The sequence below is a fragment of the Meleagris gallopavo genome, chromosome 2, assembly GCF_905368555.1.
Source record: "Meleagris gallopavo chromosome 2, MGAL_WU_HG_1.1, whole genome shotgun sequence".
Lineage (NCBI taxonomy): Eukaryota > Metazoa > Chordata > Aves > Galliformes > Phasianidae > Meleagris > Meleagris gallopavo.
In genome coordinates, this window is record NC_139405.1 from 92073022 (window position 1) to 92098543 (window position 25522).

General features: G+C 35.1%; 1 protein-coding gene across 2 annotated transcripts in view; it reads right to left on the minus strand.

Annotated features, from left to right (window-relative positions):
* Nucleotides 1–15798: 15798 nt before the first annotated feature.
* Nucleotides 15799–25522, minus strand: part of PXDN (peroxidasin) — a 79534-nt gene continuing 69810 nt past the window's right edge. For both annotated transcript variants that reach the window (XM_085217964.1, XM_085217963.1), the window contains 4 exons: nucleotides 22879–22999; nucleotides 20552–20684; nucleotides 19309–19422; nucleotides 15799–18740 (listed from right to left, as the gene is read on the minus strand). In XM_085217964.1, the coding sequence (XP_085074090.1) occupies nucleotides 18618–18740; nucleotides 19309–19422; nucleotides 20552–20684; nucleotides 22879–22999 (491 nt within the window). In that variant the 3' untranslated portion in view covers nucleotides 15799–18617. The remainder of the gene's footprint in view (nucleotides 18741–19308; nucleotides 19423–20551; nucleotides 20685–22878; nucleotides 23000–25522) is intronic.

Here is a 25522-nt window from a genome sequence, read left to right on the forward strand (position 1 = left end):
CCCTCAGAAAGGAGGATTTAAGTTTCAGAAAGATCATGGCCATGAAATAATGCTGTAGGAAAAAAATGAATGGAAGATCCATTTTTGACAAAACTTCAAAGCAAGGATGTATACACTGTTGTCACCTTCCATCTCCTTTCCTCTTTACCAAAGCTCTCCTCTTAGCAGGTTGCTCTGGGTCATCTCAAATGGCATGAGGTTTGTCAGTGTACCTTACAAAATCAGTAGAAGTCAGTAGGTCTTCAGAATCATAAGGAAATGAAAAGTGCCATTTTACTCACATAAACTCATAATTAATTGAAAAATTAAAAAATGCTGGGCTTACAAATGTTTTACTCTTTCTTGAGCTACACTTCATCATTTCCAACAAACAATTGGGGAATCATGGCAAAGGAAGAGAAAGAGCAAGGTCTCTGGAATAAATGATCTCACTATTAAATGGTATGAAGTCTGCAAAAATGCAGAACATCCAAGGATTCTCAGTTTAGGTACTCAAGTGAAGGGCTGCTTTTCACTCCTCTGTGTACTGAGGCAGAGCCTTAAGGAAGCTGTCCAAAGATAGAATGAAAACCATTGCCCTCCTCTGCCACACACTTCCTGGCAAAAGATAGGAGAGGATCTACTGAAGAATAGAAATACAGTTACAGTTAAAATAAAATAAAATAAAAAAATTGGAAACAGATGCAAGTTATAAAATAAAAACAGTATAAAAAGGAACAAGCTGGCATCATTTCAAGCTACGGGATTTAAAATAATTTAGGGTCACCTTTAAAAAGAATAAAAATGCCTTGCCTGTATCAATAACTTAAGCCCTACTATACAGTAAAACTTTTGTTTCTCTTTATTTCTTTTTCTGTTCTCTCTGTTTTCTCATGCATGTTGTCATTTCCCTCAGGTCCTATCTTTTGTAGATAATTTTCCTTGTGCTCAGAAAGGCATTACTCAGATTTTTTAAGAACAACTTTCAAATTATACTAACATTCAATGACATCATTCTGGATCTTTGACAAGAGGTGTGATTTTTAAATACTAGACGAGTGCAAAATAATTATTTGATATGATCAGTTTACAGTACAATGTATGAAAATAACAAGGCAATTAAAAGCATAGACACTTTGAAAGAGATAAAAATGTCTGAACACTGACATTTATAAGTATGAACAGTTAAAAATAAATAAATAAAAAAATAGACAAAAATGTTGTTACCACTATAAAATAGCCTAGCATTTCTAAGGGGAATACATTTTGCTGTTTAAATGGGGATAAAATGTTGTTGAAAATTCATATTTTTTTTTTTATAAAATTCCCTGCCAAAGAAAACATAAATGATGTTTGCAATGATCCAGGTAGGAAAAAAAGCTAAAATATCCTCATGAGATCACAGTGGTCTCCCAGGACTATCTTGAAAATATGGTGCGTGTCACAAGGGAATTTTTTTGATGAAATAATGTATAAATAGATTCAATAACATAAGCAAGGGACTTAATTCTGGCAGAAGGGATCTGCTTTGACTTATTGAAAGCTTACTCTGTCCTCATGTGTCTTTTGCTGACAAGTTAAATCAATGGGTACTACAACTCAAATCACCAGGGAAGAGTAAAACCTAGGACTGGTAAGTCATTACCTCATTTGCAGTCATAGATCTGGGGCTGCCAGAAACTACCTCTGTCCCTTCTTGGCTCAGGACAGGACATTGTGTAACCTATATGTCCACCCTGTTGCCTTCTTACTTCTTTACACGTATACATACACATACAGAAAATCCATCTACAGCTAGCTAGTTCAGAGATCATTTGTTCCAAGTTGTTACATTTCCCAAGTGAATATCAGGTAAATTCATAATTGTGGGAACTCTTGAAACGCTTCCAGTTTTATACTATGTGTTTGTTTTAGGACTCTGGTGACATCTGTAATGTATGGGTCTGCTGAGATTTGGAACAGACACATTATTTTCCTCAGCCACCTGGAAGAAAGTAAAATATTGAGAAAAGTTGGCTTTTAAGGACTCCCTGGTGTCCACAAACTGGTCTAGTTTATAAGAGAGAAAATATTCCTGATTTTTTTTTTCAACTGTAAAACAAATAGTTAAACATATAATTTCTGCTTTCTCTTGAGGAAATAAAAATGTCAGGAGACTTGCAAGACTTAAAATTAACACACAGTAGCTTGCTCAGTGTTCTGTTTTGGGGGTACATTAAGGATTTGGGAATGCATTTTTCAGACCTACTCTGCAGTAGAAAAACTTTGCCCAAGGAGGTTGTGGAGTCTCCTTCTCTGGAGATATTCAAGACCCGCCTGACACCTACTTGTGCGACCTGGTGTAGGGAATCTGCTTTGGTGGGGGAGTTGGACTCAATGATCTCTGGAGATCCCTTCCAACCTCTACGATTCTGTGATTCTGTGATTCTATAACTGAAGAAAGCAAAACCTCAAACTTGTATGCAATTCAGTGGACAGCTTTAAAAGGAGTTAGAGGAAATTCAGGAGACTATTTAAGTTCTTAAATTATTTTACAGGGGAAAAAAATACACTTGAAGTATACACTTGAGGCTGAGAGCAAATACCCCTGTAAATTTTGCCAGTGACAACCCAGAGAATGGATTTTATCCACTCAGAGGATCTCCAGCAAAAAGAGGTAAACTATTTAATATATACAAAGAATTCATAGAACTAGACCAGGCCACCCAGAGCCACATCCAGCCTGGCCTTGAATGCCTCCAGGGATGGGGCATGGGGCATCCACAACCTCTCTGGGCAGCCTGTTGCAGTGTGTCACCACCCTCTGAGTGAAAAACGTCCTCCTAATATCTAACCTAAACCTCCCGTCTTAGTTTAAAACCAGTTCTCCTTATCCTAACAGTAGGACAAGGATGTCAGCCATATCATTGCTGAAGTCCTTCTTTGCTTCCCCTCTATAAAACTGAATGTGGACAAATAGTTTACATTCCCCGTTTTCTTTTGAAAGACTTGCATCTGGAAACATGCATCCAGCACCCCTGAGCCTGTGAGCAAACACAGTGGACTTTGCCTGCTCCAGGAGAATTGGAACTGCAGGTGGTTCACAGCTGCTCTGCTCAGATGGAGTCATAGGGCCTCTGAGAGTCAGTGGTGGCCTCCATGAGCAGAATGCCAAAGTTGTCTCAAGATGGAGATTCTCAAGTGCAGTTGTCATTTAGTAGTGACTGTGCACAATGAGTCTCCCTAAATGCAGAAGTTGTTACAGAACACAGTTATTCAGTTCAAGCTTTTATAGAACACTTTTTATATCTCTCTACGCTGTCCACGCTATAGCATGTATTATGCTATAATTTGCCTAATTTCTTCGTCTCTTTCCTTTTATTCCTCTGCCTTGGAGTAAATCTTCATGATTAAAAAATAGGAATTTCATGGAACTTTCAGTCCCAAGAATACAATCTCAGAGAAATGGAGACATGCACATCATTAACTTTTTTATTGTTCGAGGAAATTATCGTACTCCATTGAATATGAGATTGCAAGAATTGAGCCTGCAGGCTAATCAAACTTTTCCTTTTGCATTAATAAGTTTTTAAAAGCCAAGAATCCCCAGAATAAAAGATTAACAATCAGATTAGAATGATTTTAGTTTGAGCAAATTACCACTCTGCTTTCTCTTCTGTTACTGAAAACTAAAAACACACATTTATCACTATTTTCAAGGTGACTTTAGGATTTCCCAGGTGGTCAAGGAGAAATACTTACTCTTAGGTTTTTAAAATGCCTACAAATGTTGACCAGATCTTTCCCACATTAAGATATAAATGGTATTGCCTTGAACTTATTTCATGAGCTGACCTAAAATATCATCACTATTAGGTGAATGAGGTAAGGTGTTTCTGAAATACTCTTGGGAATAAGGAAGAGATGTGCAAAAAACAAACAAACAACAAAATAAGTACATGTCAAAGGCAAAAGATTTTGTGCAAGTTATACACATTTCATCAGCAAATGTAAAAAACATTTGCCTCATCAAACATCTTGAAAATTATGCATTTGGGTAGATAATGTTCCAAAAGAGACAACCATCTGACCAGTTGTTCCTGTGGGCTTTACAATTCTGAATAACAGCACTTCTTCACATACTATATCTCAGCTCCAAGACATATACACAGGGATTTCCAGAGAATTAAGCTGCAGTCCTATGCCTTCCACTGAAATTATTTTTTTGCATTTCTCTGGAACTGTGAAATCTCAGAGAAAACAATCTGCATCTATTTTCAAGGGAATATAAAGTTTAGCTGAAGTTTTCTTTTGTATTTGCATATTAGAGCCGCAAATGTAATGATTAAAATATAATTTTGTAACAAATTTTTATGCATCACTACTAAAATTTGTGCATTGTTCGTGCGTATTTCCATTGCATAAGAACAACTCTTTACCACAGTCGGTTCATCTCTGAAATACTGTGACATTTACATGACAAATGTGGTGTAAAGGGATCAATGTAAAACAAGTAGTTGCTAATTCTTGGAAAATAATTAAACTGAATTAAATGATTTGTTTTCAAACATACCCTTTGAAAATCAGCTAGAAATCCTGAGGAAATAAAATACGGAATATATTCCCTTCCTGACCCTCAAAATCTAAATTTTCATAATCTACCAGTCTATAATTAGCTACATCTGCAAAATTGCATTGTTGCGTTTGAAAACCCCAAAGGTCCTAGTACAATTTCTAACAGATGTATTGCAGCTCTTACGCAAAAAGGTATAATGGTTCGATCAGCTCTTCAGCCCACTAACCACAAGAAATACATCGTTATACAAACAACATCTGGCGATGATATCATGTCCCAGATTGTTTTTCAGCATCTTACATGAACCTAGGACTAGGTCTGGCTGTGAAGCTCAGTAAAGAATTGTTCTACAGTTCACTTCTTATTGCCTTTTCAGAAATGCTATGAAACATTTCATTGAAATGATAATGTATTTATGAAGTCTATTATTTAGCGAGCCATTTGTCATTTTTGTAACATGGAAATAATCCAGGTGTCAGGTTTACAGGAAATGTCTGCTTATATTAGACTCAGAATTGCTCTGCTGGGGCTTGTTGACATGCTTGATTCTCCAACTAAACCCAACGTGGAGCCAAAGTGGGAGTGATATGAGCAGACTGGGATAAAAGCTAACGGGAATAGGAGGATTAAGATGAGAAGGATGCAAGGAGGGGGAAAAGAACAAGAACCACGGTGGCTGTGTAGAGAAGGTTGCACTGGAGAAGTGTCAGCAGAACACAGGAACCTGCAGGATTTGTAGCTGTTTGAAAAAAGTTCACTTAAATTTTGATGGCAGTTCATATATCAGGCATCTCTTAATCATTAGCAAGTAATAGGTGCTTCTGGAATTCTGGGATGGTACAAATTAAGTAATCTGAGAACATTGGACCACTAATTTACCCACAGGCCAAGAAGTCAGAGAATGCTGTGACTCTTTACACTGATCATAAACAAACATAACTGTACCACAGATGATTCTATTCAACATCATCAACGATCTGGATGGTTGGACAGAGAGCACTCTCAGCAAGTTTGCAGATGACACAGAGCAGGGAGGAGTGGCAAACTCACTGGAGGACTGTGCTGCCATTCAGGGGGACCTCAATAGGTAGGAGAAGCGGGCTGTTGAGAATGAAGTTCTACAAGGGGAAGTGCAAAGTCCTGCACTTATGGAGAAACAAATCCAGGCACCAGGACATGATGGGGGCACCCAGCTGGAAAGCAGCTCTGCAAAATGGACCTGAGGACTTTGGTGGACACCAAACTGAATATGAGACAGTAACGTGTAACTTTCTTTCTGCTAAGAGATAATCCTCTTCACCATGCTTTTCCACTTCACTCTTCTTCTTAAAATGTAGATTTAGATCAGCTATTTGCAAAGGCCCATTAACTTTTCAGATACCTTTCTCAGTGAGAGTTTCTCAGTGAGAGTTAGGGACACACTCCTTTAGTAAGGTCCTTCTGATAGTTTAAATACTTATCCATACAAATATTATACTTTGCTAATAATGAAGTAAAACTTTATTTCTATGAGGACTCATATTTTTGTACAGTGAATGCAGTGAAAAAATTGACAGTGCTTCACCTTGGGAAGACCAGGGGGGGTAACTTCTCAGCTAATGCAGATTACGATAGAGTAATGCTGATCTTCATTTCATCATGTCTTACAAAAAACTATTCCAAAGCACAGAAATGTGAACTGTGGAAATGTAGTTATGTGATATGTGTTTCACTCATTAGGAAAAGTAGATCAACACGGTGATAACTCAAGAAGTTTTCTAGAAGATTTAAAATTTGGACTGGTTTTACTTTATATATTACATTATGATAACAGTATATGTTCAACACAAAATACTTGAAGATAAAATATCTATTGAGATCTTTTATATTCACAAGACTGGAATATCATTCCTAGAGTCTTGTAAACTATCAGCTATGTGTTTTGGTACATATATAGTCTAACAACAAAAACAAACAAATAAAAAAACCCTTACATCTTAACTTGGTAACCTTCATGTGTAAAATCTTAAATTTATTTAAATCTTAAATAAAGAGACATTAAGAGCTATTAATCACAAACAGTTGTCCTTCCCACTCAATTGGTCTTACCCTGTAGTAAGGCTACTCTCCCTTGTGGACCCTATAAATATCTCCAAATAACAGAATACTTGGATTAGTTTATAGAAATGTGGAAAAAGGAAATCCGGAGATGTAAATAACAAAAAACGTAGCTGGTATTTTACCTCTCATGCCAAGAATTCTTTATCTCATGACCTTTTATGATCATAATTATTGTGGTATTTTATAGAATCATTAAGGTTGGAAAAAACCTCTAAGGTCACCTACTCCAACCATTGATCCATCACCACCATGCCAACTAAATCACGTTCCTCAGTGCCACATCTACACAATTCTTTAACACCTCCAGGGATGTTGACTCCATCATTTCCCACATTCCACTCATTTGAAAAAGGTGATATTAAATCTGTGTCTATTTTTGTACACAGCATCTAAATGACTAGGAGATTGGCCTTCCTACTAAAGATATATACTAATATTAATTTAATTTTGATCCTACAATCATCATTCAGAAATTTTTGCCATAGTGTAGCAAGATCACTGCTGTTTAGCACCTATATCTCTTGGTAAAAAGACCCCCACAACAATGAGATAGGGGATTTGAAGACTGACAGAGAGTAGGAACAATCTAGGAAATGATCAGCTTAGTTATATCTTTGCTTAACTTTTAATAGAGAAATCTCTAATTCTGTCTCTTAAGCAGAATTAAAGCTATTAATCTTTTGGGAGAAAAAAAAAAGAAAATGTAGTTCATGCCTATGAAGATATATTTATCTTTATTCAAAACTATTTGAGTTCAGCAACAGAATGATTTATAATGTCTCTCATCTAGCTCTTTATCTGAAGCATGCATAAAGGAGGGCATCTCTATGACTTTATGAATATACTTGTAATGAAGAACTCAGGAAAAGTAAACCATGCTGAGAAAGATTGGACATTGCGTAACTCCAGAAGCTCTATTGTATTGAGAAAGTGAAAGTGTCTGATTACACACCTGCCTGGGAAAACCTAAGGGTGAAAACAGGCTACTAAGTTAACATTTTCCAGAGGAATTCAGACCTGAGGTTGTGTAAATAAAATAGAAGTACTGGCAAAAGTTGGATTTGAAGATTCATCCAACACCTCAGAAACTTTAGCTGATGAAAACTTATCTCTATCAGCTAACTCAGCCAGTGTGCTGAGTACTTTTTATCAGAAAATGATTTTAATTTCATTACGGTTCAGGGAAATCATGGGATGTTATGCGATTATTTTGAAGTTATATTAATTGATCTTTGGGGATTTTTTTTTGGTTTAATTTTGGCTGGATAATGTGAGGTTCAAGTGATTTGAAGATTTTAGGGGTCTAGGATATCTGACAGGAATGAGACAAGCATGAATGTGTAATGGTATCACTGCTACTAATTCTCCATGTGCCTCATTCTGTGTACTTGAAGGCAAAAAGGACAGTCAGTATCACTTGTAACCCTTAATATCCTCTGCAGAGCAGCTGGTTGGAAATTACAGGCACCAGAACGGCATTATCAGTCACACTCAGACCTGGAAAACTTCCAAAAGGCAATCTAAGACTCAGCTTCCCTCTTTGGCTTTCAGGTTCATGAAAGTGTTGTCTTCATGTGGTCAACCGAATTTTCATTCAAAACAAAGACAATGATAGTAAAAAAGAAGAGCAAACTGGAAAGGAAATAACACAGAAGGAAAAACAGCAGGTTTTCTCTGAAACAAAAAAGACTATTGGTGAGCTTCAGTAGACTTTGAAAGACTTAAGAGGCCTCCTTTGTCTTTTTTTTTACAGATGAGAGACTTAAACATTGAGAGATTAAATGATTTGCCCAGGCATGCTGAAAGCTCATCCAAGAATGAAACCATCCTGTTTCTTATCTTGAAGGCCATCTTTGCTTCAGTTAACCATTCAAGCCAGACAATGTTTAAGAGATGTTTTTCCCTCTTTCTGGTTTGGTCTAGAATACTTCTTAGGATCAAGATGACAAAATTATCAAGGTAGAATCCAGCATTGCTGGACACAGGAAGGTCAGCAGCTCTATTAGCCATGTGTCCTCACTATACATCTAGCAGTCCAGATGGTTTATTTAGAGCACTTTAGATAAACAATATTACAAGCATATTGCAGCCAAATCCTTTTAAATGCTTCATTTTAAACACCACCCATTATGATGTGTTTAACAGCAAAAACTCCCTAAGTTCCATTTAACTTCTTGAGCTAACTCAGCCCAAGAAGGAAGAGCTAGAAGACTAGAAGAACTGAAAGCCACTCTCTTAATCTAGTTTGGACAACTAAATCTACCTCTGACATTTACTTTAAAAATAATTTTAATCTTAGTTACATCATTTAGATAAACACATAAAATACAGGGTATTCTATACAGACTGTAGAATACCCTTAATAACTCGTTTCAACTTCTCAGTACATAAATCTGTGCTTCCTTCAGGTCAGATAAACAGAATTTTAATAGAGCAGAGAAAAGCCAATTACTAAATAAACAACTAAGATTTGGATGAATTTGTGAAGTACTTAAAATCAGATTCTGGGATCGGATCAAGACTTCTAGTCAGGATAATGCTATTATGTGAATATAATTAGTGAAGGAGCACACAATTTAGTAACGCAGTAATAGCAAGTTATCAGCAAATCAAAAGCCAACCAAACAAATAAATAAAAAATAAACACAAAAAACCCACAGTTTTTCAAATTCTGAATATTTTATACCATGGTATTCCTTTCACGCAGACTTGATCTTTCTAGATATTCATCATATCAATGTAAATATAAAAATGTATCATGTGGTCAGATACGCTACAGTTTTTGATAACAAATATTTTTTATGCATTTTACTATTTTCATGTCCTCTGCACTTAATATTCTGTGCAAATTTAATTGAGAACTAAACAGATGAAACTGAAGATAATTTCAGGGATTACTCCACAGTTCAAGGAAGTTAGAGAGTTGCTCAGTGTTCAGTAACCCTTCTTCTTCAAAACCATATTCTTTTTGAACAGTCTCAAACAATCCCTTACTTTCAATCCCTTGTGTTTTTATCAAATATTCCCTTCAGAATAATTGTGAATTATTTGGTCACTTCATTACAGTCGTTTGACGTTCGCTTTTAACCACCCCCATGAAATCAGTCCCTACGGTACCAGACTTTTCTTCTCTCATACATCCAACTCTTTTACAGAATAATTTGGACAGCACTTTGGATCACTTCTTAGGTGCAGGGTTACTTGTGTCATGTAAGAGAGTCATGTGGGCTATAGGTGTCACTGAATAGGCAAAAGTAATATATGCATCACTGAAGGAAGTTTTTATCAATAGCCAATACTATCACAAAAGACTACCTCATACAATAAAACAATTATAACATTCAGTCATTCAGTGAAAGTTGTCTTCCTGCTTACAGCTGGAAATTCATATATTCCATAGAGATGTTTTAACTAATTGGCTCTCAAGTTTACAAGACAAAGGGGAAGTATAGTTTTTCTCTTCAATTGCCAGAATTTTTCTCCAGGGCATGAGAGAAAAATGTATTAATATAAGTAGGGATTCTGTGCATTCTTCTTGGGGGACTGTGCCAAGATTGATGTAATAAACTTTGAGAATCTTCACTAAAATCCAAAATGGGCTGAGATCTGAGATTGTAGCTGTCATCTTGACACTCTACAAAGCTGCTTAGGATGATTTGGTGCCTCTGCTAAGAGAGTGATGGTAGTCAAAAATAAATGATCTCCTGAAATCTGGTCTGAACACCATAACTTAGTTTTAGGAAGTACAGAATAGAGAACAGAGTACAGACTTGCAGTGCTTCTCATGAAGAAGAAAAGCTATTATCAGTAATTTTACACATAACAGAGAGTTAGTCCCTTCAGCTCCAGTGCAAACAAGCAATTGTCACAAACCTACCGAGATTAGTTCTTACTTACAGTACTCAGTTCTCAGTGGAGAAACCAAGGCCTGAAAGAACTCAGGTCTTTCTCTGTGTCTGAGCAATTTTCCAGAGCTGTGATGAAATTCACTGGCAGTAGGAAGTTCTCACATCTGTGAGCCACGGCTGATCAGTAGGCCAACAAACCATTTTATTTTCCAGTGATGCAAATCCGACACTAAAATATGCAAAATTCCTGACCACAGCTATAACTTAATGTAGCCCAACCTCTTGAAACTTGTAATATAAACATTTTCCCCAATCATATTTTTCTGCTCTTTTACAAGGGCTATTCTTGTTTAAATTTAATTTAAATTAAAAACAGAGCCATGGGCCATAATATAGACAAGATTTTGGCCTGGAAGGGAAAGGAGAGACAAGACTATCTCTAAGAGCACATAAACTCCACAGTATGTTATGGCACTTTGAATCCTGACGCTTCTGTCAAAACCTCTCTCTCAAAACAATCACACTTTTAAATGCATTGCAAGTGAAGTAAACAGCAGCAGATGGGAAAAGACAAAAGCAGCTGTCATTAGCATCTTTCCTTTGTGAACAATTTCTAACTATAAAAAGAAACAGGGTATCTCTTTTACTTGTTCTTCCTTTACTTTCTTTGTCTCTCAACTGTGATCAGTAATAATTGATTAGCTTCAGCGCAAGGAATGTAAGAGAAGCATTCACTTGTAGCTGTGTCAGAATTACTATAGCAGATTAAACAATCTGAAACCATAAGTAAATGACTTTAATGAAAATTTAAAAAATCATAGATATCCAGATTATTTTCTAGACTGAGTTCATCCAATCAGTGTAACAGAGTTAAATGCAAGATCATGCATATGGAAATAAAGAATATAGCTCCAACTTTTAAAACTGGGGCTATACAATAGCTAAAACCAGCTTTAGGAGCTGGCTGAATGTGAATTCTCTCTGATTTAGTGATTAAGACTCCTCTGCAATTCTGAATGGGCAAACGGAAAATCTTGTTATATATATATGAAAAAATAAATAACACCAGAAGCAGCAGCAGAAGTTGCCTATAAAAGTGAAATATTAGTGTCAGGATGAGCAGTGCAGTAGCTGAATAGACTCATAAATTCTTGCCCTTTGAACCCACTACTACAATTTACACTATGGTGATGCAGAAGTAACATTTTAAAATTTTAAACCAAGACTGCTTATCTTTTTAAGATTCTATTGAAGCACAATTGTCTCAATGTGAGAAACAGCTCATGAATTCCTTATAATGTGCAGTGCAGATGCTAGATGTGACTGCAGTGGCTTCTCCTGGCTTTAAAAGTCTGTTGATCTAAAACAAGAGGAGCTATACCATCCTTATCGTTCTCAATGTGCAAAGTTCTTGTTTGCAAACAAGTGAGGCAGCATGTTTTCTGAGTACATCTAACATTCCAATGGAAAATACTAGCAGCTTGCAAGGTACGATCTGGGCTAACATTAGCATTCCACCAGAAAAAAAAAAAAAGAATATAAGATGACAGCTTCTTAATCCACATCAGCATTTGCCTGTACCAGAAACAATCTGTTGTGGTGCAACCTCATGGCAGCTATTGTTACTGCTTGAATTGATTGCTGATATAAAAGAAAATTCAAACAATCCATGGCAATCCTTAAATACCCTTAATTTAAAAGAATAGCCTGGTAACAAATGAGTCTGTATGCCACAATGTCAAGCCAGTACAGCTGAAAGAAAACGTTTATTCCTTTCTGACAATGTCTCCAGTCTGTGGTACTGCATTCAAGAAGGCACGTTCTACAAAGCATAATTAAAAAAAAAAAAAGTAATAATAATAATAATAATAAAACTTGTTCTTTTCTTTGGTAGCATGTGAAGCTGTGAGTGAAAGCACAGTCTGCATAACTGAATTTCAGCGAGAGTAAAAGAAAACCATTGAGATAAACAGCTCGAGTTCCTCTAGTAGCTGAAATTGTTCCCCATATTATGAAAGCTATCACACTTACCTCCCACTGGTAGGAAAGAGCGAGCCCTGTACTCAGTATTTCAGGAGTTCCTCATTACTGTGAAATCCAAACCACAGAAATTCACAATGGACTATGCTGAATTTGGTGCCTAGACACAGAAGCAGGACAAGAACATCAGTATACTCTTTTGTCTAAAGTTTATGACTGGCTGATGGTGAATCCTGCTCCAGAGCATCCAGACTTCTAACCAAGCCCTTGTTCACTAGATAAGACCTGCCATTCTGAACAGCTGAGCTGATGATTTGCAGAATAAACCTTTTGGCTTGTATTCTTGAGTTCCTCTTTAAGTCTTTTAGTTACGAAAGTATGTGGGGAGAAAAAAGAGAATTTGGTCTTCAAAGAAAGAGAGGCAATGCTTTGGTACGGAGCTGGAGTCACAAAGTCTAGTGTGAGACTCTAGAACTTGGTCAAGTAAGTGGTCAAATTGATTCCAAGTGCCTGGGGATTCTCTACTATAATCTAGCACAGGTGCAGCTTTGATGTATTTTATAACTGTTCCTATATTCGTATTGAACCACCAGATTCTGCCTGAAAAAAAAGAGTACTAGCTTTTTTTTTTTTTTCTTTTCTCCCTACAATTTTCTCCCTAGAATAAAATAATTCCTTTTCTCAGAACTATTTTTGAATACTTTTTGCTCCCACTGGGTACTTTTTTTTTTCATGCTAATCTCTATAAAAAGAGACAAAAAGCACTTAATATGCTCATCCTAGGAATGGCTGAGAGCCAGCTTAATAGTAGACATCTCATAAAGATATCGGTAGGTAACATGATTTACTTTGGCAAAGCAATAGCATTTTTAAAGCATGTAACCTGTGGGATTGTGAAGTTGCATTACTGAGGGAGGCATCAACTCTTACTGGATGCAGCAATTAGGTTTATTCCTTTATCACAGGAATTTCAGTTGTGTTTCATCTCTGAGTGTAAACAGAGATATTCAGTTCAGAGCTTTTAAGCTAAATACAGCTGTCAGGATTCCTTTGTAACTTGGATATATCTTATCTGTACTCAGCTGTGTACTACCAGGCTGGAAGGCCTATGAAGAATGAAAGGACCATTCTTAACACTGTGGGCAGGTAGCAAATATATTGGGCAGGAAAACTATACTGGAAGTGTAGAGGTTTCCTTGATATGGTACAGCAGGCTAAGTGTGAAAAAATGTGAATAATAGGAATTATTGCATGAAACTAAGCAGTCAAGATAATTGCAAAAGAACAGCCTGATATCACTAGGAGGTCTGATTTGAAATATGGTATTAGCAGACAAAAATTCTGCCTTTAGACAACTCAGTAGAACCTCCTGCTTAGGTAAGTTATAATGCATAATCGATTACAACATTATTAGTAAATAGTAATTTCTACAACACTAATAACTTTTAGTTTCCCATTAGTTGTTCTAAGGATAAAGTTTGTTTCCACTGGGAGTCTAATTCAAACTGTGTTCAGAGATCATAGAATCATAGAATGGCCTGAGTTGAAAAGGACGATAATAATCACCCAGTTTCAAACCCCCTGCTATGTGCAGAGTCACCAACCATTAGACCAGGCTGCTCAAAGGTATGTGTACATGATCATACTGCTATTTCTATGTTCCATCTAACAAACTTTTTATCACATATCAGATCTCGTTGTACATAATAAACATGATAGTAGTGAATTCAGAAACATATGTACAGCTGAACCCCATATGGTAGATGTAATACACCATCAAAAAGCAATGAAGTCTTTCTTCTTAATTTTATGTTTATATTTTATATATAAATATCATATTTATATGTAAATATATTATTTAATAGTATATTTATATGGTAATTTTATTGTATTATCCTGTATATGTACTACATTTATTCAATTTACAGAAAACTACAACAGAAGAATGAGTATGCTTAGATACAACTACTCAAGCATACCAGTTTTCTATACCTCATTTTAATCTCCAACGTAGAACTGTCAAACAGTCAATACGTATAAACTCTCTCTGTGAAGATTAGTGATCTGGCAAATGCCACAGGAAAAAAAAAATATAAAACTTGTATGGAATTAAAAATACAAGGAAAAGGATTTGAGATCATATAATGACATGCACAACGGCAGCACAGTATTATTTTACAAAACAAAGTTACAGAGTACGGGAGGTCATTCCCTGTAAAGACTACTTTAATCATACTGTGGCCAAGTGATTCTTAGCTGTAATCAACTAAAAAGAATAAAGTGAATTTACTTAGAGTATGACAACCATCTCTGAATCTTTCTCAAAATATATCAGTAGTAGATCAAGAATTTTGTTATAATTAACTTAGTCTCTGTTTCTTTGGCTTTCATTTTGTTTTGTTTTTAATAATAATTAAAGAATCTTCTGGCAATTAACTATTGAACCCTAGAATTTGTCTTGTTTAAACACAGCTCTATTTTAAAATCCCAAATGACAAAGCCACAAAAGAGTTGTTGGAATTTCTATATTTAAGAACTGTTATGTTATGCTCAGAAATTGACTGTGCCTGATAAAAGAAGCATGCATTACTCATGTAAGGTGTTAGAAAAATGGGGAAAAAACAATCTGATTGCTATAATTTTTTTCAAGGATAGAAACTGAATACTACTTGCCAACATTCTGGAAGAGCAGCACTCTGGAAAACTCATAAATTAACTGATTGCAGTTCTGCCTTATGTAATATTCAAACTACACTGCAGCATAGTCTTAGAATCATAGAATATCTTGACTTGGAATGGATCCACAAGGATTGAGTCCAGCTCCTGGCTTCACACAGGACCACTCAAAATTCAAAGTCTAATGTCTGGGAGTGTTGTTTAAATACTCTTTGAACTCCAGCAGCCTAGAGCCATGACCTGGGCAGCCTCTTCCATGCCCACCACTCTCTGGTGAAGAACATTTTTGTAATACCCAACTTGACCCTTTCCTGATGCAGCTCCATGGCAATCCAATAGAATTCTTAACTGTATATCTGGGAGTCTTTAAGTTCTCCCATTTCACTGTGAGGCTACTATACTAACTGCAGTGATACTATATTGTAAAATTCAAGGAACCAACCCTGCACCCTAGAGATCTTCACCAAAGGATGAGAGTAACTGCTCCTGATTTCAGTGGTAACTTCCATCCTGCGATGGATTAACAAGATGTGGAGAACCTCTTGCACAGGAGATCCCTTTCAGAGCTGCACCAAGCATGTGTGGTTTGTGACTGCCCTTACCTCCTCAGTGCCCTAATCTCATTTAGTCACTGCTTTCACTGAATTACCACCAGGGAGGTAACTTGGAAATGTGGCCCGTTTTATTTTAACTGAAAAGCATTCATTATACAGTGCAAACAGTTCTTTGGTAAATTTACTGATTAAAATAAAAACAACAAAGACTTTGTTTAGGTAATATTAAAAAAGAAAATAAATACATAAAATTTGCAACATAGTACAGCAATATTCTCACAGTGGATACTGAGGAAATGGTCATCTAGGCATTGGCCATTGTTTCAGAAACATTAAAATCAATGATGCAATAAAACTTAATTAATACAGTCCATGACTGATTACACTTTAAACTGTGGATAAAGATCTGTTTTTCCTGAATAGTTTATCATGAGACGGATAGTGGAAAATAACTCAATATTACACTTAAACATATCCAGACTTCTAAATCCATTTTATATAGCATATGAATAAAGAGTGAACAATGGAAAAAAACAAAAAAACAAAAAAACCTCCCTCTTTATTCTGGAGGCTGGAGAAAACAAACTATCAGATATATGGTACTATTTTATATTGTATAAATGGAAACTCTCTTTTCCTATAAGCAGAAACTTAGAGAAGGTTTATTTAATATAAAACTGGAATAAAAGAAAGTAACCAGCTGAATGTATTACTGATTTGGACAACTGTTTAGACAGATAAATTATATTTGGTTCAGCTCTGCAATCGTTCCTCTTTAAGGAATTCCTGCTATAGGTCAGTGGGAGTTCCATCCAAGTTGAACTTACAGGATGAGACACGTGGTTTGGACTTTCAACAAAATACCAGAGTATCAAAGAAATACAAGAATGACAGCCTCTAGAAACCACATGATACTCAAACATGCTCACCACACACAATTTCTATAAGTATTAAAATAGAAAATTACATAAATCAAAATACTGTATATAAAATCAATTAAAATATTCTCAAAAATATAAATTGCAGTTCCATGTGTACCCTCTACCACACATCTTTGACACACCACTCACATGTACATACTGCTCTTACTATAGTTGAAACATGTTTCTGTAGTAAGCTTCAAAGATACACCAGAGTTTGAGAGTGTGTCATGGTATCTGATTATCAAACTAAAAATTATTAATGCTAGTAATCACAGAAATTATGTGCCAAAATATTATAGTGGAACCCATATTGATGTGTTAGGTTAATTATTACACAGTTATTTGATTTACCATGCAGTAATTAAGAATTCTGTTTGTTTTTATAATCTGAAATGTTAGGATGAAAATGTTTAATTTTGTGCAGTTTTTTGATTCCCAAATGTCTAAATTTGAGCAACAAATTCAGAAGTCAATGAAATGCATAATTAAAGAAGAATTCAATTCTAAAATATTAATCAGTTAGAGAGAGAATAAATTCAATTCTGAATAAACAAGCAAACAAACAAAAAAAAAAACAAACCAAAAAAAAAAAAAAAAAACAAACAAACCAAAACCTGTAAAATGAGGTATGATAGTTGTACTTCACTGAATATAATATACAACTCCTGGTCAAAAATATGCAATTTGTATTAAAAAGTACATGACTTTGAAATGCTAGTGTAGACATATACTCTATAATGTTAAACATTTATTAAATTGGAAATAAAGTCCATTGGCAGACAATTTTAACATGAATAATAAAAATATTGAGGTAAAAATATATATGCATTAGATGAAATTGGAAAGAAAACAAAAACCCTAAAAAAATCAAATACCTTGTCAGAAAAAGTAGTCAATCCACAATTAATCACGATGCTTGATTTTGATTGTTCTTTTTTTCAACAAACAGTGCCACAATATGATCAGGAACATATGTCTACTGACAATATGCGCAATGACTCAGTAGGTATCTGTATACAAATTGGCATGTGACATGGTTTCACATTCTCGTAACAGGGCCATGTGTTTAGGTGAACCGATCCAAGATCAAAAGAAGCATGCTTAAAAACTAGAGTGGATGGTCATGTTACAATGATTTAAAAGAAATGAAACACACAAAAAAAGTTGCCAAGCAATTACTTATGTTTTGACAAAAAATGATTATGTTCATGTTAAGATCAAATGCTACTCTGTCATGTATGTTTTGCTAAAATGAGGAACACTGTCAATTACTCCTGTAATATACATTCAATTGCTTTCTCTATCTTCCAATTACACTTATTCACATTTCCCTCATTTCCCAATTAATTTTAACCTTTTTGCAAATTTTGCACATACCAATTAATTTTGCTCCTTGAATTAACGAGAGAATGTTGAAAGGTGCACTCTGGTTTTCTTTACTTCCTTGGTAGTCCATGCACAGAAGTGATTCAACAGCATTTCCATGCATAGACATGTTGCAGAAATGGGCCCCCCTACAGCACTGATGGGTACAGTGAGTGACCTTTTGTTTTCCCATCATTTATGAAGTAATAACAAAGAGCTAAATTTCAAGTCAGACTGGGACTGAAAATGGAGAGTCAACTGTCAACACTGCTAATCACAGATTGGAAAGAAAACTGCTCATTTTAAGAGCAATTCTTAAGCCCAGTTATTTTAGATACCTAAACTGCCTGACAGTGTTCTTTTTAAAGTAGCACCAGTTTGAATTTGTCTAACCTGAGAAGTTTAACACACAATTAAGTTTGACCTGTTTGCTAGTTTCCCTTTCGTTAATTTTGCATTGTGATTACCTTCATGGGCAGAAAATACAACGATATATTATGTTATACTCTTACAGCACCATTAGAAAGTTGTAAATCTTGATTTCTTGCTGTTTTAAGCCTGTAGTTACCTGTTTTTGCCATCAGCAGGCATTGATATGATTTGAAGAGTATGCACCCTAAAATCTATAAAAGAAGACTTATGGCTTCTTTTTATTAATACTTTCTTTGACACAGACTGGACAGCAATCTCCTTTAGCCTTCATAGGGGCTTCACAGTCAACTGGCGGGCATGACTCCACAAAACAGGTAATCTGACCAACCTGCATCAGGAAAAAAGGAACAAAGCCAGACCATATTTAGCTACATTTTCTAGGCAAGAAATATTGTTTTCACATTTTCGAAGAAATTATTCTCATTCATTCTAAAATTTCAGTTGTTACAATTAACTTTGTCTAGTTTGTTTCATTACTGAAATTTATATTGAGAAGGCTCTTTCCATATTAACTTCCTTAATGCTGCAGTATAATGTTTTATTTAATGATCAGGCATGAAACTGGGATGGTAAGTACCCACATATTTCTTTGAATGTATTTTTTAGAATTCTGACGTGATAAAAGAAAATGAAAATCTAGCAATAAGCCCTATGAGCTTTTGATTTTCAATGATTTTAATAGAATTTTTCAAAAGGTCTCTCATTTTTCAGTTAATTATCAGGGGTAGAGATATGGAAACAGAATCACATTTTGCACAAAACAATTGAAGATCCATTAAAAAAAAAAAGAATTATAAACTATTACCCAGTAATTACCAAACATAAAACTGGAGATGCGGACTTAGAAGTTGAACCTAACATATTTTCTATCATAGAATGGATTTCCAAGTACTTACTTTGCATTCACACACAGTACATGGGTCCCTTTTCCAGGTTTCATTGCTGGAGTATGCTTTACCCTTTTCATCAGTGCAATCAGTTTTACTGAGGCGTGATTCAAGTTTTTTTATCTGAAAATATTTAAGAAGTTAGTAACTGAATAAAAGCGAAGTTTTAAAATCTGTAAGATATTCTCTCTTTTATCTTATGCTATGCAGTTCATGATAAATACTTGTCTGTGTTTACTTCTGGCTACTTAATTTTTAAAATTGCTTAAAAAATTGGAAATATGTAATGCATATTGACAGCCATTCAAAAACTAAAAATCAAATAATAAAGGATACATCTTTCCCGCAACTAGAATATACATCTTACAGAGATAAACAAACTATATCTAACGTTTACATAGAAGACAAATACACACTTTCCAAAAATGTGAGTAAAGAAGAGGTAAAAAAAAAAATACCAAAACCTCAATTAAACATGTTAACTTGAATTTAGACTACTTTATCCATGTTTTTTACTTAATTATGAAAAAAACATTTTATATCATTAGTGTATCTTGCTGGATGCGTGTCTCTTGGGAGTAATGTGAAATGCACCAGCTTTTGACAATTTTTACATCCAAAAAAGGCAGTAACGTAACAAACTCTCATCTTGGACTACCACAGTATTACCATTGTCAGATTAGTAGCATGAATGAGTGCAAGTGATTAAATTATACCACTAAACATGGAACTAAACTACAGTGTAAATAAATGTATGATGCTATTTATAGATTACACAGAAAAGTTACTCTCGAGGAATTTTCTAGGCAAAATCTTTGGTTCATTTTGGATTAATCTGCCCTACATAGGAAATATTTTTGAAACTGAATTTCATTATCGCGAAATTTCTCTGAATAATGTCACATTGTAAAAGTCTTCTTAAAGTAATCCTACTTTTTACTTAGATTCTATATATATAAGAAAGAAAGATTATTTTTTTTAATAACTCCACAGACAAATTTTTAGAGAAAGACTAATTGTAGATCGAAAAGTTAAGAAGATCTAATTTTATAATATTTCAATATGAATTCAAAAGAACATAGAAATAAAGAATAATAACACACCATGTTCTGTGTTGTTTTTTGTTTGAGATACTATGTGGTGGGTTTTTGCTGCAGTGGATGTCTAAATATTAAAAACATAAGAGGAGTGATGTTAGGAGAACATTATAAATTAAAACTGCAATTAGAAACTATCCATTATAGGATCTTACCTGGCTTCTGAGGCTTGAAATAGTTTTTTGCATTTCCAAAACAAATTCTTTGAAGTCATTCACTATGGGCATATTTGCATTTTCATCAGATGCTGAGGTGGCATTACGAAAATATTTACTCTGTTTCACAGAACTGCAAGAAACGAATGCCATGTCAGGACATTTATCTAGCTTTTATTTAGCTAGATGTTTCAGAACACTTAGCAAAAATGTAAAAGAACACCAACCGAAAAGTGTGGGTAGTTGGCTATATGAACCACAACAGTACACCAGACTGGTACAGAAGACAGCCTCGGGTCAGGTGAGTTACAGATTACTGCTGTCACTAGTGACAGTGAATTCGTTCCCCTCAGAAGAATAATGTATGTATTTCATGCAGAGGGAAACACAAAGTTTTTATCAGTGACAGCATAGAGTATCACCTTAAACTGATTGGGAAAAGAATCAAGGAAACTGCTGAGTCTAAATATGAAAGCCAAGAAATCTAAAAAAAAGCCTTAAAAACTGTAATTGAACACATGATATTCACCTTTCACATTCAGATTCATAGCTTTTTCTTCTAAAGAATCATTAGGAAAATCTATTTAAAGAAATTTTTTTAAAAAGGAAGAAGCTTCATAAACAAATGAGAATAAATGCTTTTACATATAGACATATTCTTCTGTCCAATTTAATTTATATTTGAGGTCAGTGCTATTTATCATACACAGGATCTGGAGTCTTTGTCTATTGCCTTTTCCAGCTGATATCCAATAAGAGTCACACAACACTAAACTGTGTTAATCAACTCCCTCTGGTGATGGAGAAATTGTACATAATTACTAAAGGAATTATCAGTAATATACAAGACCTTGTTTGGCAAGACTTAAAAAGTAATAAATTCAAAACTAGGAAAACACAAATTCTTAAATCACTTATTCATTGATATCTTTCAATCCATACAAGCCTTCCTATTCTGTTACCACATCTTCTTCAGAGCTAAGGACTACACAGAAAATGGATAAGAAAAGTACTCTCTTCAGTACTATGATTCACAATTTATAATCTTTCTGTATAAATTAAAACAGTATTTATTGGCAAGTGTTCAAGCTACTTAGTTTCCCATACTTTTTTTTAATCTAAATTAAAGAAAAAGAAATCAACATAATATGCCAAAAATTCAAGTAAACCAGCTGTTATTTTCTAAGTAAATGTTTAATCTTCCTCACCTGCTTGTCATAGAAAATGAGAAGGAAAAAAAAAAAAAAAGAGAGAGACAAATATCTTTTCACTATTTAAATTAATTTAAATGTAATCTAAATAAAACAACAAGCACGAGAATTGATAGGAATGATAGAAGAATCTTGTTGCTTTGGCCCTATTTACACTCTAAACAAAGTATTCTAAATTTACTACATATATTGTAGTCCTAATTAATACTCAACTATTGCAGATCTTTGAGTTTCATCTCTGAAAAAATGAAACAGCTTATTAACGAGAACAAGATGCTTCTCAGATACATGTTTATCTTTCCTTGCTTTCCTTTCCTTGAGTGGGTAGACTCTGGAAAAATGTGAACCAATGTTCTTTTAAGTCAAGCAGATAATTTTATTTGCTAAAAGAACACACACTATATGGAAAAAGAAAAGCATGTTTAGTCAAGGAAGAGAGAGAGAGTGAAGGATTTTAAATTATATTCTTTATAAAATATCACAAAAAAAAAAAAAAAGTTTGAGCATAATTCATTTCCTTGCACTAATTCATAGATTCCCTGGAAACTGTAGGGACATGTGAAGATTATTTCTTAGTGACCTTCAGACCTACTTCCTTGCTGAAGTATTTTGAGGATTATATAAACAACACTATCTCTCTGCAAAACTTCTGTCCTCCTGTGCAATGCTATGAGGTACTGGAAACAATCTCTACCATCACCACACATTTCTTTTTGTGTTACCAACATTCGGCTCCTTCCTATTTCTACAGGACAACCTGGCAGCTATGAAGAGGAAAGGAAGTCATTTAGTTTGGTTCCTGCAGGCACAGCAGGGCTGTGGGATTCCAAATTCCCCAAACTGCCATTTATTATTGACTTATTTTCCTGAAAAGCACAGGAAGAACAGAAGTACTATATTGTGTCACACACAAAGAGTCTTACACAAGTTTGAGTGTGAAAAGAAGTGATTTACTGTTATGGCTATGCAGAAGCGTCAGAACGAAATCTGTCAGTGACAAACCTGAGAAAGCAGAGACTGGAAAAAAGGGTTATATGCACTTACAAAGGAATCCTTCAGTTTCATTCTATTTTGAAAACAATTGTTTTTTCATATTTCTTAAAAAAAAAATCTCACCTTACTGTTTTGGACATTTTCATTTTCTTCAAGGGCTTGTCCTCCTGAAAGCTGTAATCAAGAGAACGTCTTCCTCGAAAGTGATATGAAAATGCATTAAACTGTCCTCTAGTTCTACAGTCTGAAATTAGATAAGAAATTACACATTACAAACTACACTATCTGCAGTTATAATATTAATATCTTTTTACAGTATCTTCTGAATCGTATATACTGACCCATGTGGAATCAGCTTGAATGCAGCTGAAAACCTCTGAAGGATACAGTACTTAAGTCAGCTGGACACAGAGAGTTTGATTATTTACAGACCTTTTTTTTATTATTATTGTATGAAATAAATAAGTAAATAATATTTTTCCACAAATATATCATTACTGCTTTAAATAATCCCTTCATATCCAAAATTTCCACACTTTTGGCTTTTAGCTGTTTTCTTGGGCTCCATCAAAAGAGGGGTGGCCAGCAGAGACAGGGAGGTGATTGTCCCCCTCTACTCTGCTCTTGTGAGGCCCCATCTGGAGTGCTGTGTCCAGGTCTGGAGCCCCCAGTACAAGAAAGACAGAGAGCTGTTGGAGAGGGTCCAGAGGAGAGCCACAAGGATGATCAGGGGACTGGAGCACCTCCCCTGTGAAGACAGGCTGAGGAGCTGGGCTTGTTCAGCCTGGAGAAAAGAAGACTGCGAGGTGACCTCATTGCAGCATTTCAATACCTAAAGGGAACTTACAAAGAGGAGAGGAATCAACTCTTTGAAAGGGTAAATAACAGCAGGACAAGGGGAAATGGTTTTAAGTTGAGGGAGGGAAGATTGAGGTTGGATGTCAGGGGGAAGTTCTTCACAGAGAGAGTGGTGAGGTACTGGAACAGGCTGCCCAGAGAGGTTGTGGATGCCCCGTCCCTGGAGGTGTTCAAGGCCAGATTGGATGGGGCCCTGGGCAGCCTGGTCTAGTATGAAATGTGGAGGTTGGTGGCCCTGCATGTGGCAGGGGGGTTGGAGATTCATGATCCTTGAGGTCCCTTCCAACCCTGGCCACTCTGTGATTCTGTGATTCTTGCTGGAATAAAGTAGTTACATATGGTGGAAACGGTAACAAAAAAATAAAAGTGATGTTTCCTCATCTATTCTAAGTTTGTTATTTTTGGCATTTGAAAGAGAATATTTAACTAGATCCTGGAGAACATTTGCAGACTCCTTACTGGTCAAACAGTCGCATGTTTGGGCATAGGGCTTTCTTAAGGGATTTGAAAGTATCACCAGTCACTCAGACATTAACACATTTTCTATGGTATAATAAAAGTGTCAAGCCTGAGAACAATCATAAAAAAAAAAAAATCTTCTCATAAGATCCAGAGAGGATGACTTCACAGGATGAAGTATGTACTTCCAATTTACATTATTTAGCCTTCCAAAAACTGTGAATGTTTGGAAAGAGTCCCATAAAGAAAAACAAAACAAAACAAAACAGGAACAGCAGAGAGAATTAGAAAATGAAGTTTTCTTATTTCTGTTCATAGAGGTTTTGAAAACAAACAGTTGTCATGCGTCAGACCGCTGCACAAACCAAAAGCATGTTCAGCTCTTAGAAGTAGAGAGTCTGCTAAGAAACCAGAAGGGAAAAGCTGAAAAATGGGATACATGGATCTATTATCACAGTTAAGTCTGGTATTAGCAGAATGAACTGTGACAGAAACTAAACAGGGGAAGAAATCATTTTCCCTGATGTCTCTCTTAACTTGCACCACAACAACTTTATTCAAAAGGGTAGTACCATTTTAGAAAATATTTGTTTTCAATTTTCCAGTACCTAGAACAAATACCTAAAGCATGAACACAAATTATTGCACAAGTTTCAAGAGTCAAAAAAAAGAAAAAAAAAAACATAAAAAACAATGCTCAGCTAAGCAACCTGAGAAACAAATGTAATGTTTTCACTCTCTGTAAACTGAGCAAATAATACATTGGTTACTCTGCAATTATACAGTTAGTATCTTGGATTATTTTTATTTGTATTGGACATTTACTTAAGTAAGACTTATTATTTTCCTATTACAAATGAAAAAAAAAAGTTTAATATCAATTAAGACAGAGAAAAATAACTGACAAAATAACCACCCTGATTAATACAAATAATAAATATAATAAATAATGAATAACTAAGTTAATCTTAAAATATAAGTCTATGATCTTATTAATTTTCAATTCAAAAGCAGTACCTATAGATTATTCTCAAAGAGTTTTCCACTCAATTTTCCTCCCTTTTTCTTCCTTGTATTTTGTTCCCTTCTTCAGTACATTTATTGCCTTTCTCCTATAACTACAGCAGTGCCCAAGAACTAGATGATATCTATTGCCAACATATTGTTCATTTTTCTTGTGCGTTCCATTGTTTCTCCCACAATCCTGATCCTGCTCACTCAGAAACTAAGCTCTTTCAGGTGGGAACAGACCGTTGTGTCTGCAAGATGCTAGGCATGAAGACATAGTTGATCACCCTTAAGTACTTCTGTGTTTAGTATGGACAGAAAAGGGGTCTCATACTGAAGGGTGACTGGACAAAAATCTAGTTTTTGTCAGAGGAAACTTCTTCTTAGAGCAATCTTTTGCTTAAAGTTTTCCTGCATCCCATAGAAATGTTACTCTCTCTTG